Raw genomic sequence first — 19,307 nt, 5'->3', positions numbered from 1 at the left:
AAGGAATACCATTCCATTTAACTTTTGGTCTCAGTGGCTAAGCCTAGGCTAAAATAATTAATTAATGTAAAAACCTTTCCTATACGTAATTGAAATATAAACCTTCCAGCAGGAATATAGCTTCACAACGATCACCTCTGGCTAGCTCATTATGGACAAGCTGATTAATATAATTTACATTACATTTTTCTGTCTTTATCCATATTTTTTTATTCTGTAAAGCTGCTTTGTGACAATGTCTATTGTTTAAACAGGTATACAAATACAACCGAATTGAATTGCATTGTGGTATTAGGGGTTAGCAATGTTGCCTCACACCTCCAGGGTTAAGGATTCGACCCCTGCTCCATGTCTGTGTGCAAGGAGTTTGCATGTTCTCCCCATGGTTAGTGGGTTGTCCTCTAAGTACTCCAGTATCTTTTTACAGTCCAAAGACATTCAGGTTAAGCTAACTGGCATTTTCAAATTTCCCATACTGTGAGTTAGTGTGTGTGCTTGTATCCTGCCAAGGATTGGCACCCCATTCAGGGCGTACCTCTCCTCATGCCCCATGTCTCCTGGGACAGGCTCCAGGCCTCCGGTGGCTCTGATCAGAATAAGCAGTATAGAAAATGAATAAGTGAATTGAAGTCTTCTTGTCTACCTCATGTGGACAAATGTCATTACCCAGTTACAATGATTGAACCTGAGAGTCAATCTAATGTTTCATATTTAAACCGGTTGACTGCTGTGGCAGGGGGGCATGGCCAAGTATATGCTGTGGATAAAGTAGAATCAGGTTTGACCATAAGGTAAACATATTGATCCTCACCTGTTTGTAATCTTGATGAGGTTACTTCACAAATAATGTTTGTCTTTTAGAAAGAGTGCAGCAAACAAGATAGAGAGTGGAACAGCGGTCTCACTTACACATAAACAAAACAAAACAAAAAATACAAACAGTGGCATTAGCTTGGAAAGTGATAATAACTTGAGGGAGGCAGAAGCCCAGAAGTACTGAAAGCATTCTGATATGAGTATTTATAAGAGTAATGGAAGCATGAAGCTCTGTTAAATTCCACCCATCTTCTAAATCTTTGCCACCCATCTTTGCCACCCATCTTCACACACACACACACACACACACACACACACACACACACACACACACACACACACACACACACACACACACACACACAACCTGGATCACTTGAATAAGGATGGACAGAGAAAACTTCCATTTTTATCCCATATACATCTGAGCAGTTGAAGAAAACAGTGGCAACTTGGTGGTTGTGGGGTTTAAACCCGGGATCTTCCGAACCGTTATCCAATGCCTTAACCACTGAACTTGTTAAATGCCTATTTTATAGTATTTATATGGAATTTTTCTTAACCCAGAGTTTAATTCTTATTTAGAGTTTTTAACCCAGAGGGGATACACCTTTACTTTCAGTTTAGAAAATATACAGGTTTTGATTTGTCAGAAATTAACCATGTCATTTGTATCAATACTATCATATAGATTTAGAAATAAGGATAGTTCAGAATTTTAGTAGTTTTTAAAGATTATTTTACCATTCATTAAAGACATTTAGCAGTCTTTTAGCTTGGTATCTTTCAGTATATTATTATTATTATTTCCGGGCTTGTTTAGGATTTCAATCTATACTTAGAAAATCCAGTTTGTCTGTCTTCAATCTGTCTGCATGATCATCTGTCTCTTACCCGCTCAGGACCCCCAGAACCAAGTTAAGAACAAAAAATGAGCCAATGATGATTAGAGTAACAAAATAAAGCCATGGCCAGGACTTTCCTACAGCATCATTCACCTGGGAATAGGGACAAAGAGGAGAAATGGAGAAATGGAAAGAGAGAGGGATGGTTAGCACATGATTGGCTTAGAACAACATAATGGGCCTTTCTTTTAAATAAATAAACAGCTGGCTTTCTCTGGCTCTCTGTTCTTTCTCCTTGTGAGATGAAAGATGCGCCATTAGTCAAAGTGTTGTTCTACTCTGATGCTAGACAACGGAGTCCATGAACACACATCCATACACATACAGCACATGCACATGCATGTTGCTTACCCACTCAACACCCCAAGAACCAGATTTAGAACGAAAAAGGATCCAAAGATGACGAGACTGACAAAATAGACCCAGGGAAGCTCATAGCCCATAGCATCCTGCATCTAAAAGGGAAAGGGAAGGAAGCACAGTTAGGAAAGAAAGAGAGTGCAAGAGTGAAAGAGATAGAAGAAGGTAAAAAGAATTTAAGCAAAAATGATGGATGCTAGGAAGCTGTTGTAACTACTAGAGGGGCGCGTAGGCTGTATTCAGAGTCATTTATGTCAAAAGGTATGTAAATGGATATATAGGGAAATGTTACTTAAGGGGGGTTATTAATACTGGGTGGCCCATTCTGAACATTTCGATGTCATAGCTGGCCACCTAGTATATTGGATTACATACTAAAAAGAAAAAATAAATAAAAATTTAAATGAAAAAAAAGACCATTACAGTTAGGTATCTATAAATGTTTGGTGATACAGTGTTTTAAATAGAACTATATATATATATATATATATATATATATATATATATATATATATATATTAGTTAGAAACACTATATATAAACACTTATTGACCTCACTGTATATATATATATATATATATATATATATATATATATATATATATATATATGTAGTGAGGTCAATAAGTGTTTATATATAGTGTTTAAAACTAATATATAAATAAGTGTTGATCACCCTGTGATTTTGCAAGTTCTCTTACTTAGAAATCATGGAGGGGTCTACAATTTTTAGCATAGGTGCATTTCCACTGTGAGAGGCAGAATTTAAAAAGAAGAACCCGGAAATCACATTGTATAATTTTTTAACATTTTATTTGTAAATTACTGTGTCAAATAAATATGTGATCACTTGCTTATTAGCCGGATTTCTGACCCTCAAAGACCTGTTATTCTGCTTTTAAATAGTCCATATGCTTCTAACGGAGCCACTCCTTGGTTTTCCTGGCTGTGTGCTTTGGGTCATTGTCATGTTGGAAGACCCAGCCACGACCCATCTTTAATGCTCTGACTGGGGGACGAAGGTTTTTGCCCAATATGTCACAATACAAAGCCCCGTTCATCCTCTTCTAAATACAGTGTACTCATTCTGTCTCCTGTGCAAAAAAACACCCCCAGAACATAATGCTTCCAGTGGGTATGGTATTATTGGGATTATACTGATCATTCTTCTTCCTCCAAACACGGCGAATTGAGTTAAGACCAAAGAGTTCTACTTTAGTCTTATCTGACCACAGGATTTTCTCCCATGACTCCTTTGGAGCATCCAGATGGTTCCTGGCAAACTTCAGACAGGCCTGGACATGGGCTGACTTAAGCAGAGGAATCTTCCGTGAGATGCCAGATTTTAAACCATGACGTCTTAGTGTATTACTTAGTGTTTTAAGACAGTAGCCTTGGAAATGATGGTCCCAGCTCTCTTCACGGCATTGACCAGCTCCTCCCATGTAGTTTTGGTTCTTCACCATTTTTAGCATCATTGATACCCCATGTATCTACTTATTGTGGGGTGCACAGGTGTCTTTATGACAGCTAACGACCTCAAACAGGTGCTACTAATTTAGAATCATGAGCCGAATGTAGCTGGACTATTTAAAAGCAAAATAACAGGTCTTTGGGGGTCAGAAATCTGACTAATAAGCAAGTGATCAAATGCTTATTTGACACAGTAATTTACAAATAAATTGTTTAAAAAAATCATACAATGTGATTTTTGAATTTTTCTTTTTAGAATCTATCCCTCACAGTGGAAATGCTTCTATGCTGAAAATTGTAGACCCCCCTTTACATCTATCTCCCACACAGTCCTTGTTTTAAGTCATTTCCACATTTGGGCCATTAAAGGAGTTCCTAGCAGGCCAACATTTTAAGCATGAGGCAGGCAGCCCGATCATAGCTCCGGCATGCTGAGAAAACTTTCTACCTTGATGGTGTCCAAACATGAGTAAAACACTGGGATAAGTGCATTAGTGTAGCAGGGAATATATGAAGAAATAATGGGAACTTCTGTCCTGTTATTCTATCAAAAGTCCTGACTCGAATGCCCACCATATGTACAGTACATCAATCTGCCATAACAATATGACCAGCACCCTAATATTGATTAGGTTCGACCCTTTTGCCACCAAAACAAAAATTCACTGTGTGTTCTGAAACCTTTCAATAAGAACAAGCATCCAGCCATTACAATCTTTGTTACTCAAGTCCTTATGTATGGCCATATACCAAAGGTGGTCTAAGGAATTAAAAATAATGAATTCAAAAACAGGATCATGGGTGGCAAAGGTTCGTTTAGATATGTAGATATTGAGGACTGGCTTATGTAATTCTAATAATAGAGCTACTGCAGCTTATACTGGTAAAAAGGTTACTGCTGAGGAGCTGGAGCGACGCTCGGCGGCGGCTGAGGAGCTGGAGCGACGCTCGATGGCGGCTGAGGAGCTGGAGCGACGCTCGCTGAGCTGGGCGGCGGCGGAGCTGGAGTGACGCTCGCTGAGCTGGGCGGCGGCGGAGCTGAAGCGACGCTCGCTGAGCTGGGCGGCGGCGGAGCTGGAGCGACGCTCGCTGAGCTGGGCGGCGGCGGAGCTGGAGCGACGCTCGCTGAGCTGGGCGGCGGCGGAGCTGGAGCGACGCTCGCTGAGCTGGGCGGTGGCGGAGCTGGGCGGCGGCGGAGCTGGAGCGACGCTCGCTGAGCTGGGCGGCTGCTGAGCTGGCGCGATGTCTTCAAAGCCGGGAGGCGGAGAAAGCAGCAGGCCGACCTCGAAGCCCGGCTGAGGAGCCGGAGCGTCGTTCGCTGCGTCCATCGGCGGCTGCTGAGCTGGCGCGATGTCTTCAAAGCCGGGAGGCGGAGGAAGCAGCAGACCGACCTCGAAGCCCGGCTGAGATGCTGGCTCGAAGTTCGTGCCGCTTGGAGGCGGCAGATCGGCAGTGCCGCACACGACGCTTGGCGGCTGTGGAGCGGGAGCGATGTCCCCCATGTCTGGCAGAGGCGGCGGCGGTGGAGGAAACGTGTCCACGTCACCGTGCAGCCACGGCGCGTAGACCTCCGCGTTGACTACCGGCGGGAGCGGGAGGAGGAGCGCGTCGTCCAGATTAGAGAGAGGGAGAGTATCCGGAGCTACAGCGTGGTTCTCTCGAACCTGGACGAGCAGCATTTGGAGTTGCGCCACCTGCTCCCGCAGGTCGGAGATGCACTCTCTGTTTTGCTGCGCCAACAACGTGTCTTGGATGGTGCCTGGGGCCGTGTCTCTCCCCGCTGCCTCACCTTTAAACGGCGTCCGCCGAATGGCGAGTCTGCAGCCTTCCCATCTGTGCCGTGCTCTTGTCTCTCGCTGCTCCTCGCTGTCCTCCAGCCAGTCCGCCGGTTCAGTGAGCGTGCATCCTTCCCAGCTCTGCCAGAGCTCTCTCTCACCTTGCTCCTCGCTGTCCTCCAGCCATTCCGCCAGCTCGGGCGAGATGGTGATAGCGTTCCCCCAAAAAACATCTGGGGGAGCGACCTCCGCTATGCCACTTTGACGGTCTAGCTTTCTGTCACGATTTCTCAGTCGGTGTCTGTGTGTGCGTGGCATAATTTGCAGGAGGCGAGCCGGCGGTTTAGTAATGGGTTTTTATTAAATAAAAACATAAAATAAACACCAACATAAATAATTCAAAGGACAACAACTAAAGCTAGACGCCTGACTGCGCTCCAGTCAGGCTATTTATAATTAACTTAATTATCTTACCTCGGTTCAGGTGAATTCCCATGTCACCTGACCGAGGTGCAGTCTGGGACTTAAACACAAACTCCAACATAAAACAAACAAACCCAGGCGCTTTGGCGCCCTCTAGGGGTTAACCGTTACAGGTGGTTATAATTTTATGGCTGATCAGTATGTGTGTGTGGGTGTATAGATACTTATTTTCCATTCATTCAGTAAATTCTGTTACAATTAATTAATTCCTATTTTTACTACAGTTGTAGGACATTTTGTAAACATTTACACACACACACAATTACACGCTACAGGCAATCTGTGAAAACCATTAAGCCTATTCTACATGTCTTTGGACTGTTGACGGAAACCAGAGCACCTGTACTGTATGAAACCCACCAAGCATGGGGACAACATGAAAACAGACCTGAGGAAATCAAAATTTTTATATATTTACACTACCGCTCAAAAGTTTGAGATCAATTTCTAACTCCATGGTCGTTCCTGATTTATTATTTTTTTTACCCTGTTGTGTCACAATGCGCCAGTTCTCGCCCACAACATAGCTCCTCCGCCAGTAATTAAAATCACTCCTGTTCCCGCTCCTCGCCGCCTCTTGTTTTTGCTGCCTCAGTGACGGCTCGAGCTTAACTTGTCATGCACATAGGACGCGGGTTAAATTTGTGTTCCCCTTGCACCCCTTCTGTGAAAGTCCTTAAACTAAATCGCGTGGTTATCCTGCCTACTCGCTCTTTTCCGCGTTTGGGTTTACCATCCACGCTACATTGTGATAATCGCTAAAGCTACGTCGTCTGGTCTCCGAGGTTAGTTCATCCTGACATAATGACTGAAGCTAACGCGGTGAACCCAGCGGATTATGCGCATCTCTGCGACGTGGTGGACCAGCATGCGGAGCTAATCAAGTCACGAAAACTATCTCCCAGGGTCATCGGCCCATACCGCATCAGCCACCGGATAAATCCTGCCACCTACCGGCTCCAGCTGCCTGCGGCGCTCTGGATCCATCCAGTTTTTCACATCTCCCAACTGAAACACTTCACCACCTCTCCAATGAATCCACCCACCCCCCACTGCCCCATCGTCAGGTATCCTTCACCTCAGGACAGTCAAGAGCCGGTCCTGGACAGGGGGGTACTGTCATGCACACTCAATCGGCGACCGGCACTAGGACCCGAAAGTGAAGGCCTTGAAGCCTTCTGCGCAAACCAGGAAGTATAAGAGGAGTAAACAAACCACGATTCTACACTCAGTCATTGAGTTCGCCTATGTCGGTTCTGGCTGTCCTTCTAGCAATTCGTGAGTACTCACTTTCTTGGGTTTTGCTTTCTGATATTCAGTGTGTATAGGACGTGGGTTAAATTCGTGTTTTTCCCTTGCTCCCCTTCTGTGAGAGTCCTGCCTACTCGCTCTCTTCTGCATTTGGGTTTACCATCCACGCTACATTGGGCTAATCGCTAAAGTTACGTCGTCTGGTCTCCAAGGTTAGTTTATCCTGACACAACTGTTGCCGATTTGGATTAAATCAACTCTGCATAGTTAGGACGCTGCGAAACACCCACCTGTCACCTGTCACCAGATTATTGTGCTGTATTTGCCTTTACTCCGGCATTTTGTTTTGTCTCCGTCTTTCAGTTACGACCTCACTTTGCTCCTTAGTTTCTTCTTTGCCTTCGACCTAAGGGTCTTGAACTTTATTGGAATTACTGGCTTTGAATTTCGCTTACGTTTGAATTTCGCCAGGGGAAAGCCAGGGGATTTCATACAAGGGCCAATCCCCGAAGGCGAATAAGGGTTACGCTCGAAGGACATCGTACCCTTTCTACGTGGTTCAAACCCCGGTTTCTCACCTTGGGTCCCACTCTAGGTCCGTCTTTTTGTCGCAAAATGCTAACAACAGATGCTTCCCTTACCGGCTTGGGCGCTGTCTTGGATGGCCGTCCAGCTCAAGGGCGCTGGAGAGGTCATCTTCTCGCATGGCACATCAATTGCCTCAAAATAATGGCTCTATTTTTGGCCCTACAGCACTTCCTCCAGCAGCTGAGGGGCTACCATGTTGTAGTGCGGGTGGACAACACATCGGTAGTTTCCTATATAAATCGCCAGGGCAGACTGCACTCGCGCCGCTTGAACGAGCTAGCGCATCAGGTTCTGCTCTGGGCACAGGACAAGTTCCTGTCCCTCAGGGCGATTTACATTCCAGGGCACATGAATGTGGGAGCAGATTTACTGTCCAGACAAGCTGTGACACACGGGGAATGGAAACTCCACCCCCACGTAGTCAGCCAAATCTGGGAAAGATTCTTTACAGCAGAGGTGGTCTTTGCCTCCCAAGAGACAGCACAATGTCTCCTCTACTACTTTCTGACTCATCCAGCTCCCCTGGGTCTGGACGCGATGGCCCATATGTGGCCCAATTTACACCTTTATGTGTTTCCTCCAATACCTCTGCTCCCGGGAGTCCTGCCGAGGGTCCGTCAACACCGTTTGCGCCTCTTACTGATAGCGCCCCGTTGGCCGGCCAGAGTATGGTTTTCGGATCTAATATCTCTCCTCGATGGCTCACCTTGGATGATTCCAGTGAGGAGGGATCTTCTGTCTCAGGCGCAGGGGACAATATTTCATCCCCGACCCGAGCTTTGGAACCTTTACGTTTGGCCCCTGAACAGGACCTACTAAGTCAAGCTGGTCTCCCAGCCAGCGTTATTGACACTATTCTAGCCGCTAGAGCTCCCTCCACTAGGAAAGCTTATGCCCTCAAATAGAATGTTTTCAAAAGTTGGTGCATGACGAAGCAGGTAGACCCAGTCCACTGCCGAATTGTTTCAGTGCTGAAGTTCCTGCAAGATAAGTTGTCCTCTGGCCTGTGCCCTAGTACCCTCAGGACGTACGTGGCCGCTATCTCAGCCTGCCATGTTCCAATCGAGGGGATTACTGTGGGAAAACACCCTTTAGTTGCCCGTTTTATTTGTGGAGCTAAACGGTTAAGGCCACGCACTAGAGCCACGACCTCTTCATGGGATTTATCTATCGTGCTCGAAGGTCTAATTGACACTCCTTTCGAACCACTAGAGTCAGCACCTGACAGGCTTCTGACTCTTAAGATGGTTTTTCTTATGGCCATTACCTCTCTCGAGAGGATTGGGGATCTGCGCGCCTTGAAGCCTTCTGTCCTTTTACAGTTTCAGAGCAGGAGAAACTTCACTTATTGTGTCCAGTACGTGCTCTTCGGATTTACGTCTACTGCACCAGTCAGTGGCGTAGATCAGAGCAGCTCTTTATATGCTATGGAGGCCGCAACCGGGGAGCGGCCGCCACTATGCAGACCTTGTCACATTGGGTGAGAGATGCTATGTAGCACATGCTACACAATGTAGGGTCCAGACACTTGCAGTGCGGTGACGTTGGTACTCTCGTTCCCATAGCATTTTCACGCACCATCGAGTGTAGCCTTTGAAAGGGAACGTCTCGGGTTACTTTGCTGTAACCCTGTTCCCCGAAAAGGCAGGAACGAGATGCTGCATCCCAATGCCGCCCTGCCCATGTGACCGGACGTCCGTTCAGACAATCAATCTGAGGAATGTTGCCGGCTCACTCCTATTTATAACCTGCAGGTGCGTCTAATCAGATGAAGTCACCTGACCGAGGTTATATAAGCCAAAATTAGGCGTGTTTGGTACACACATGCTTCACAACCGGCAACATGAAAAGATATTCCCATAGCGTTTTCACGCAGCATCTTGTTCCCGCCTTTTCAGGGAGCAGGGTTACAGCAAAGTAACCCCGCGACGTTTTTCCTCCTAGTGACACCCATGAAAATTCTTTCAGAAACACATTTGTGAGGTCAGACACTAATGTTGGACGACCCTCCAACCCTAATCAAATACACCTAAACAAGCTAATCAAGGTCTTCAGGATTACTTAGGCTACAGACAGATGAGTTTTTTTTTCAGGGTTGGAGCTAAAATCTGCAGGACTGCAGCTCTCTAGGACTGAACTTGATTCCCCCTGTTCAAGACTATAAATTTAATGTGTAATGGGACTGCACTGATAGCTTAACACTGTGTTTCTATGGACTGTCTAAACAATTACCTGATGTTGTTTGTAAATGCAGATTAGGCTAGTTGGCATTTCCAACTTTAATTTACTAAGTAGTGTGTTTATGTGTATGTACTGTATGTGTGTTTGCTTGTGATAGACTGGCACCCTATCCAAAATATAGTGGCCTGGGTCCCTTGGGATAGGCTTCAGGCCTCCTATGACCCTGTACTGGATAAGAACTATAGAGAATGAGTAAGTGTGTTGGTAAATTCCTTTTTTTATACACCATAGGAATGTCTAAACAAATATCTACTAAATCATTGATGTTTGCTTAACATCAACAACATAGATGTACCAGAAATAATATCTCAATGGATTTACCAAGTATCTTAGGAGGAAATATTTGGCTTAAGAATGTTGCTCTTTATTTGAAGAGTGTACACAAACAAGGTTATTCCAAGCCCACATAAGCTCATATATCCCCTCTATCCTGGCCCAGATGTGCCAGTCATTTCAATAGTATTAGTGCTCCAGTACTAGTAGTAGAATAACTAACATATTATTAGCATATGCCACAGTGGTGCAATATGTTTTATTGTTCTTAATGAGAAGTTATAATATAGCTTCATCATCTTCTCCAAAGCATTGTTATTATGTACGGTTGTATTGTATGTGACCATCAGCAATATGTCAAAAAAAACAACATGCTCCTGTTTAAGTATATTATCCAGAGCATGCACAATGGTGCTCATGTGAGTTGTTCAGAAGACTGCATTCAATGTTGCTGGTAGCTTTCCACCATTCAACCCTACTCAGGTTGCAGCATGCAGGCAGAAGACAGTAAAAAGCAGAGGAAATTTACCTGTTAGTCAAAGAATGTATAAGACCGGAGGAAGTCAAACAAAAAGTTGCACATTGTGTAAGACAAATTCATTTCACTTTGAAATAATCTGTAGAGGTGTAAATTGTAAAAGTGTGTACAAAACTGCTTGTAATCTCACTCCTGCCTTATTTTTAATGTTCAATCAACCATTGAAGCTTTCAGACCCAAATGTGCTCATTCTTCAATTTGTTCATGCTAAAAGATGTTTACAGTGATCAGACATAACGTTAACATAATATTATTGGTGGACCCTTTGGGTGCTGTGGGTTGTGGGGTTGTGCCTCAGTGGATCAGACTTGTTTGTTGTCATGTAGGCATGGCAGTGTTGCCTCACCCCCTAAAACCAGAGAAAGGGCACCTTAAGGCAGAAATGATAGTGCTTCTGATGAGCTCCCTGGTTGCTCAACAGTCCAGAGAGGAAGGGCTGCTACAGATGGTACTTAACCAGAATAATGGTTTTACCACCGTGTATCCTAGCGGTGTGCGTTTGCTGGCTTTACCATTAAGTGTTGCTATAACAACAGACTATAGACTTTAAGAGTTCATTCTCTCAGGTATTAATGAGGCGCAGCTCATGTAGTAGCAATATATATATATATATATATATATATATATATATATATATATATATATATATATACACAGTGGAACCTCGGATTACGAGTAACGTGGTTTACGAGTGTTTTGCAAGACGAGCAACAATTTTTAATAAATTTTTACTTGAAAAACGAGCATTGTCTTAGTTAACGAGCACAGAGTATCATGTTTCACGCATGCGCTTCTTGTTTTAACAACGAGCGTTACGTCATCACAAGTGAGCCAACGGTTTTTCTCTCTCTTGCAGCAGAATTGTGGATAATCGTCTCTCCTGCTGGGTACATACACACACGCGCTGTGTGTGTGTGTGTGTGTGTGTGTGTGTGTGTGTGTGTGTGTGAGATGTGCGTGCGCGCGCACACACACACACACACATTAACGGAGAGACCGTTTTTAAAACCGTTTAAAAATTAGCAAGGAACATCGCTAGTCACACTCGCGTGAGCACATACTAACGGGATCACTACTGTAAAGTGAAAGTAAAACAACAACAACAACAACAAAAATTAAACAGCTCCTCACCTTTGAAAACAGTCGCGACAGAGAAGAGTTTGTGTGTTTATTTGGCAACCTGAGAGAAAGGGAGCTGTAAAGCCGAGACCTATCGTCTCCCCTGCTGGGTCTTAGTGCCTGCAGTGTTTTTGAGTCTGTGTGTTTGTGTCTGTGTAAGGCAGAGAGTTTGTGTGTTTGTTTGGCAACCTGAGAGAAGGGGGCTTTAAACGCGAGCGAGTCCCCCTTCAGCCCCCCTCCTCTCAGGTTGCCAAATAAACACACAAACTTCTCTCTGTCGCGATTGTTTTCAAAGGTGAGGAGCTGTTTAATTTGTTTTTTGTTGTTGTTGTTTTACTTACAGCAGTGATCCTGTTAGTATGCGCTCACGTGAGTGTGACTAGGAATGTTCCTTGCTAATTTTTAAATGGTTTTAAAAACGGTCTATCCGTTAATGTGTGTGTGTGTGTGTGCGCGCGCGCACATTTTACACACATACACTCTGCATGCACAAACGAAAACCCTTATCTGTCAGGGTTTAATTTTATATTTTTTTAAGGTAAAGTACAGGTTAATTTGTTTTATTTTAACTTTATATTTTGTATTAATTATATTTATGTATTTATTTTTTGGGGCTGTAGAACGAATAATTTAAGTTTCCATTATTTCCTATGGGAAAATTAAATTTGGTTTACGAGTGTTTTGAAATACGAGCCCACTTCCGGAACGAATTAATCTCGTAATCCGAGGTTCCACTGTATATATAAAATTTAGGTGAAATATTAAACTAATTCATAATCACAGTACCAAAATTACATTACTCACTCCATTACACAATAACAATAATTTAGAATTGAAATAAAATATACACGTTTCTTATTTGAATCGAATTTAAGTGAGCCTTTAGAGCCTAGTGAGCCTTTAGATTTTATCATATGTAACACTAGCATAGCCAGAAAACAGGCTCTGGGTGTGCATGAGAAAAAAATACATTCATTTTCAGATTAAACCTAAATAAGCTAAAACCATATAATAAAACTATATAAGCTACATAACTTTAATTAATAAATAATTATAAGTCTCTACTTTTATTTAATTACACTCACAAAATGTTATGATTCTGTAAAATAATGAAAGCAAATAGGGTGCGCTATTCTGTATTGGTTTCTGTGAACTTCAGTAAAAAAAATGAAACTCTGTGTATACTTGCCCCACAGATGCGAAAAATATATACTTACAGAAACTGATAGTTTCATCAGTTTTATACTAAATATAAATATTTACTTATGGAAAAACTTAAAGAACTGTTTTTACATAAACTAACTTTCATGTAATTCCTATAAAACGTGGATATAGGCACATCCACTGATGTGGAGATGACGAGATGACATGATTAGCTTTATCAATTCAGCTAAAAACAAAGAAATCACTAATTTATCAATAAATTATTAAAATGGTCAGAGTCAGTCTCACAGCTGTTTTTCCCAACACATTTATAATCATCAGTCTATTTCTTCTGGAGCGCTCTGGAACTTTGTGTGCAGTCGAGCGCTGATTAGACAACGTGGGAAATTAAAGACGAGGATCACGATGCCGGCTCAACATCCCGGAACCCAAACCTCATTTGAACTGAATTAACAAATAGTGTAAGTAAACAACAATAGCCCATGCTTAGAAAAAACCTTTTTATTTAAACTATAAAACATAATTCTGCATCTATTTTTAGGTGTGCCAGGTGACAAGGTTCTTATACTGCTGTTTGTCAGGGTAAATAGTTCAGTGACAACCCTGTAAATGTCCATGTAAAACAGGTATGAATAAACTGTTTAAATCTATGTATTATGAGCTATTGATCATTAATTATATGTAAACAACTATAAGTTAATGTAAAAAAAATATTAAATATTCAATTAAAATGTATAATAAGTTAAAGCTCTATTCCTTCCATTCCAGGGATTAAAAATGGTAACAATGTCAATTTTAAAGTCTATAATTCAGAATATTTAAAATTTGCCTACGTTTAGGAAGAGGACTCAAGCACTGCAAGTCTTTAGAGTGGCCTCAGACCCCAGAGTTAAAGTGATCCTCATCCCAGCTGACTTAAGTTATCTTAGTCTGCTAGTTTTAGTTTTTGCCTCTCTGGCCTCACGGTTTTTGTGTAAGGAATCTGAATGTATAGGTGTAAACAGCTGAGACACGTTCACGCCTGAGGAAGTGGGGAAGGTAGATGGGAAGGTGGGGCACCACCTGGAAGAGGAACCGATGAGGTTGGGTGCGCTGCTATTTAGGTGGCAGTGAAGGCCGAGGGATGGACCAGACCTGGGTGGCACAGCCTCGGCTCTGGTTCCGTACTCATAGACAAGGGTTCGACTTTGTTCTTCCCTGGAGTTGCCTAGGGTGTGAGGTGTCAGGTGGGTGTGGGATACTCATGAGTCCCCAGCTGAGGGCGATGACATTAACTTTAGGTACATGCCAAGATTAACTTAGGTGCAGAAGAAGGTCGTCTCATTGTGCCTGAAGGCCATGAGGTCCAAGAGGCATTCAAATCCCACCTCCAACGTAGGTTTTCTTGCATCCCTGTGAAAGCTGTGAGCCGTGGTCTTAAGGTTCTGGGTGCCTCAAGGAGCAGTAAACCTTGAACAGCGTGGTGCACACCTGTGGTTAGGGAAGATGTCCAACTGAAAAAGGATTCCTTCAGGCATATGTTATCTCAGGGGACTCTAGAGGCAGTTGCAAAGTACCGTCAGGCAGTGGGTGTGGGAGGAGCTCAGGGAGTATATACGGAAAAAGAGTTTCTGGCATCACCAAGGTGCTTCTGAAAAACCATCCAGCACCTAAGAAGGGGGAAACGGGGAACCACCCAAGCTGTGTAAAACAAGGATGGGACACCGCTGACCTCAACTGAAGAGGTAATCAGGCGGTGGAAAAGTTATTCCACTCTCTGTTGCAGAGGTAGAGCTGAAGAATGACGGGGGGTCAACATTGACTACCTTAGTGACCTCGCCCAGGATATTAAACAACTCCATGGTGACAAATTAAAGAGATTTGTCTGGAAATTCTGAAGGCTCTGGGTGTTGAGGGGCTGTTTTGGTTGACACGCCTCAACATTGCAGGGAAGTCCAGGATTATGGCTAAGGGATGAAAGACTGGGGTGGTGGTTCCCTTCTTCAAAAAGGGGGACCAGAGAGTGTGTGCCAACTACACGGGCATCACACTACTCGGCCCTCCTGGGAAAGTCGACTCTAAGGTGCTGCAAAGGAGGGTTTGGTCGATTGTCAAACCATAGATTGAAAAGAAATAATGTGGATTTTATCTTGGTCATGGAACAGAGGACCAGCTTTTTACTCTTGCAGGAATCCTGGAGGGTGCTTGGAAATATGCTAATCCAGTCTACATGTGACCGGTCATATGGAGAAAGCATATGATCGGGTCCCCCATGATTTTTTGTTGGAGGGACTGTGGGAGTATGGGGTGAGGGGATCACTTCTCAGGGCCATTTAATCTCTTTACGTCCAAAGTGAGAGCTGTGTTCGGGTTCTTGGCAGTAAGTCAGATTTGCCAGGGCTGTGCTCTGTCACCATTCCTGTTTGTGATTTTCATGGACAGGATATCAAGGTTCAGTCGTAGAGGAGAGATGCAATCCTTAACCCACCAATCTAGATACAGTTTGGTGAGCTAAGGATTGCATCTATGCTTTTTGCAGATGTCATCATCAGTCTGTGACTTGCAGAGCTTGCTGGAACGATTTGCAGCTGAGTGTGAAGCAGCAGGACTTAGGATCAGCACCTCAAAATCTGTGGCCATGGTGCTCAGCAAAAAAATGATGGATTGTCTACTCCAGGTATGGAGCGAGTCGTTACCCGAAGTGAAGGAGTTTAAGTATCTTGGAGTTTTCAAGTGATGGAACATTGGAACGTGAGGTTGGCCGGAGAATAAGAGGAGCAGGGGTGGTATTGCAGTCACTTTAGTGCATCGTTGTAATGAAAAGAGAGTTAAGACAAAATGCAAAGCTCTCAATTTACCGGTCAATCTTTGTTCTAACCCTCACCTATGGTCATGAGCACTGAGTCATGACTAAAAGGACAAGATCACAAATACAAGCGGCTAAAATGGGTTTTTCAGAAGCGAAGCTGGCTTTTCTTTTAGAGATAGGATGAGAAGCTCAATCATCCGTGAGAAACTAAAAGTAGAGTCGCTGCTTCTTTATGTGGAAATGCGGGCATCTAGTAAGGATGTGACCAAGACGCCTCCCCTTGGATATATTCAAGTCCAGCACATCTAGCTGAAAGGTGGCCAAAGGGAAGACCAAGTACTAAGTGGAGAGATTATATCTCCACCTTGGCCTGGGAACACCTCATGATCCCCCAGTCAGAGTTAACTGAGGTGGCTGAGGTAAGGAAAGTTTGAGGTTTCCTGCAACCCCTTGTCACAACCCGTCTGGAACCCTCCGAACCATCTGGAGCTCTCTTCTCCCCAACAAAGGCTGTACGTGCACATTTTTTTCTCTGCTCTTGGGTCCTTCTTTTTGCTTCCTGCTGCTACACCCCGGTGACACCCCCATGACCCGATTTCGGATAAGTGGTTGAAGATGAATGGATGTATGTATGTATGGATGTATGTATGTATGGATGTTAATCTGTTTCAATCCATTCATGAATTTTGAAATGTGACTGATTTATTTTGCCTGCTGTCGTTTTGCCACGGTGAGCACGGTGATAGAGGCATTCTGGTTGACTACCTACTGTACATGAACTCTGACAATTGAGGCTAACCCTACAGAATGCCTAAGTGGCTTATCCAGTTACAGATCCCCAGCTAAGCAAACACAGAGAACTCTGGCTGCACAACCTCTGTGACCAGCCATTTCAGCAGAGACCCCAGTAAATGGCCCACTATGTCGGAAGGGGTATGTCGGATGTTATTTCTGTTGATGGGATGAGCGCTCAAAGCATGTACTGCTATAAACAAAAAAAAGTCTAATGTGTAACAGGACCTGAATGGCATGCTACTGCAGAGGTTTACATCTGTTAAGAGACCTACCATCAAAGGTTTAGGCAGAGTCTTCTGCCTAACTAGAAGTATCACAGGAATCTACAGGAATCTAAACTTTTGAGTTGTTGTAAGGTTAGCATGTGTGTAAGGGCCCCTAGACCTGAGTTTGTTCTCCTCAGTGATGCACCTTCTAAGAACCTGAAAGAGGTATGTTTATAAGAGACTCTAGCAAAAATAGCAGGTAAACTTAGGGCTTTAGGTGAGCACAGTCAAGTCAAGTAGGCTTTTATTGTCACTTCAACCATATACAGTTTAGTACACAGTGAAACAAAACAACGTTCCTCCAGGACCAAGGTGCTACATAAAAGAAATTAACAACATAAATTAACAGAAACTAACTAGCTAACTAAGAAACCTAATTAGCTGGCTAGCTGGGACAAGACAGATTGACATTTTGAGTTAACAGAGAACTATCTACAGTACGTTTTTATACAAAGGAGACAACATAAAGTATAGGTTCTCAGTGATAGTGACACTTGCTGGAGCTAATGATATATGCCTTCATCAGTCAGAGGTTAGCAAGAATAACTTTGTGAAGGTGTTTAAATTAACAACTTAGTCTGTTCCCTTAGCTAAACAAAAATTTAAAAAGACTCAGAAAATTTACCACATCTAAAGCGCTTAATGTAAACTATAACGAATCAGGAGTTTGATGTACTGTGTTTAACAAAAACTTGGATTAAACAGAACAAGTATGTAGCATTAAATGAAGCAAGTCCTCTTGGATACAACTACATACATCAGCCTCGGCTAACTGGTAGTGGAGGGGGTGTCAAAGTTATTTACAGTGATAATCTGACTATCGTACAAAAACACAGACACAAATTTAATGCATTTTAAGTTCTCTATAGTAACATAGGTGTAACAAATAGGAAGTCAGCTCAGTCAATCCCTGTAATTATCACTTACAGACCCCCAGGGCTTTACTATGAATTTTTCCATAAAATTAGCAATTTTTTTCTTAAACCTAGTCATAATTTTTGTTTTGAGAATCCAGAAGACCCTTTAAGAACATGAGTTGGACTCAGTATGAGTAAAATTATCACAATTCCACAGTCTGAAGTTATCTAGATTACTATCTTGTCTCAAATAAAGTGTGTCATAGTAATAATGTATGCACAGTGCTGTGCTACGGCATTAAATGTACATTAACATCAACTTTATAATGTTGAAAATAATCAATTTTTAACTGTTCCAAAATCCCAGGCAGAGTGCTCTAAGAATGTGCTGAACAGCTGGCAGATGTTCTCACAGACATCTTCAATATTTCTCTGAGCAGCTCCATCATTCCCATGTGCTTCAAGTCCACCACCATCGTTCCCATGTAGAAGATGTCTTCTGTGTCCTGTCTCAATGACTACTGTCCTGTAAGGTTAATATCCATCAGCATGAAGTGCTTGTCATGAGGTGAATCAAGACCCTGCTGCCCCCCACACTGGACCCACTGTAGTTTGTATATTGTCCTAACCGTTCAATGGACGACACCATCTCCACCATACTTTATCTGGCCCACACACACACCTACAGTGGTTACTCAATCGGAATGTAGGTTCTACCGTCGTGGCGCTCGGCGGTACCGTTTGGCTTTGTGCGTTTGCTGGCTTTTACCGCTGAGTGGCGCTATATAACTACAGACTGACGCCTCATGCCTTAGTTCATTCTTTGCTGGATTAATGAGACACGGAGTTTTAGAACTGCACGTAGTAGCGGATAAAATCAAGTAAAACATTGCAGCGGGGCTGCGAAGGCGGGCACGGTGCGGGAGTGAAGATGCCGTGGGAGCTCGCGCAGCTCTTTCTCGCGCTGTCCTCAGCGCGGAGATCAAAGGGCGTAATTCTAGTGTCCTTGTTTAAAGTCCCTGGGCCGCGTCACATCGCCCCACTGACATGCTTCTTTCATATTCTCCATCACATCACGTACTTCCCAGACCTCGGACAAAACTCCGCGCCTTGCTTTTATAATGCGGAGCAAGCCCGAGATCATATTAACGTTAATTATCGCCAGCCGGCAAGTAGCGATAGTAGATTTGGACGCACGCCTATCACAGACGCAAGCCGTGGCAGATCATCATACTTGTCTTTAACTTGTATTTTATAAGGTTTTCCGAGCGGTGGTACAGCGCAACGGGGGTCATTATTTACTATTAAATATTCAACGAATTTACAAAACTTTATGCGTGCGATTAAGCGCTGATTCGACGTAGGAAAGTAAAGAAGAGGATCCTGATGCTCAACATTCCGGAGACCAAACCCCATTTAAATTAAATTAACAAATATTGCAAGTAAATAAAAATAGCCCACGTTTAAAAAAGCATTTTTATTTAGATTATAAAAAATAATCTTGCATCTATTTTAGGTGTTCCAGCTGCCACTGTTCTAGAATTCAAATTAAATCAAATCTTATTAGGATCAAATTTTAGCACAATAAATGTTAACACAGTGAGCCTTTAGATTT

The 19,307-nt window shown here is 43.2% G+C and overlaps 1 protein-coding gene across 4 annotated transcripts in view; it reads right to left on the bottom strand.

Annotated features, from left to right (window-relative positions):
• Positions 1-19,307, bottom strand: part of cacna1c (calcium channel, voltage-dependent, L type, alpha 1C subunit) — a 235,836-nt gene that overhangs the window by 144,121 nt on the left and 72,408 nt on the right. For 2 of the 4 annotated variants that reach the window (XM_053508748.1, XM_053508750.1), the window contains exon 8: positions 2,073-2,176. In XM_053508748.1, coding sequence (XP_053364723.1) covers positions 2,073-2,176 — 104 coding nt within the window. Of the gene's footprint in view, positions 1-1,710; positions 1,815-2,072; positions 2,177-19,307 lie in introns of all 4 variants that reach the window. The other 2 variants (XM_053508747.1, XM_053508749.1) reach the window with 1 other exon arrangement.

Source organism: Clarias gariepinus, chromosome 12 (assembly GCF_024256425.1).
Source record: "Clarias gariepinus isolate MV-2021 ecotype Netherlands chromosome 12, CGAR_prim_01v2, whole genome shotgun sequence".
NCBI lineage: Eukaryota > Metazoa > Chordata > Actinopteri > Siluriformes > Clariidae > Clarias > Clarias gariepinus.
This window is presented reverse-complemented; position numbering and strand designations above follow the sequence as displayed.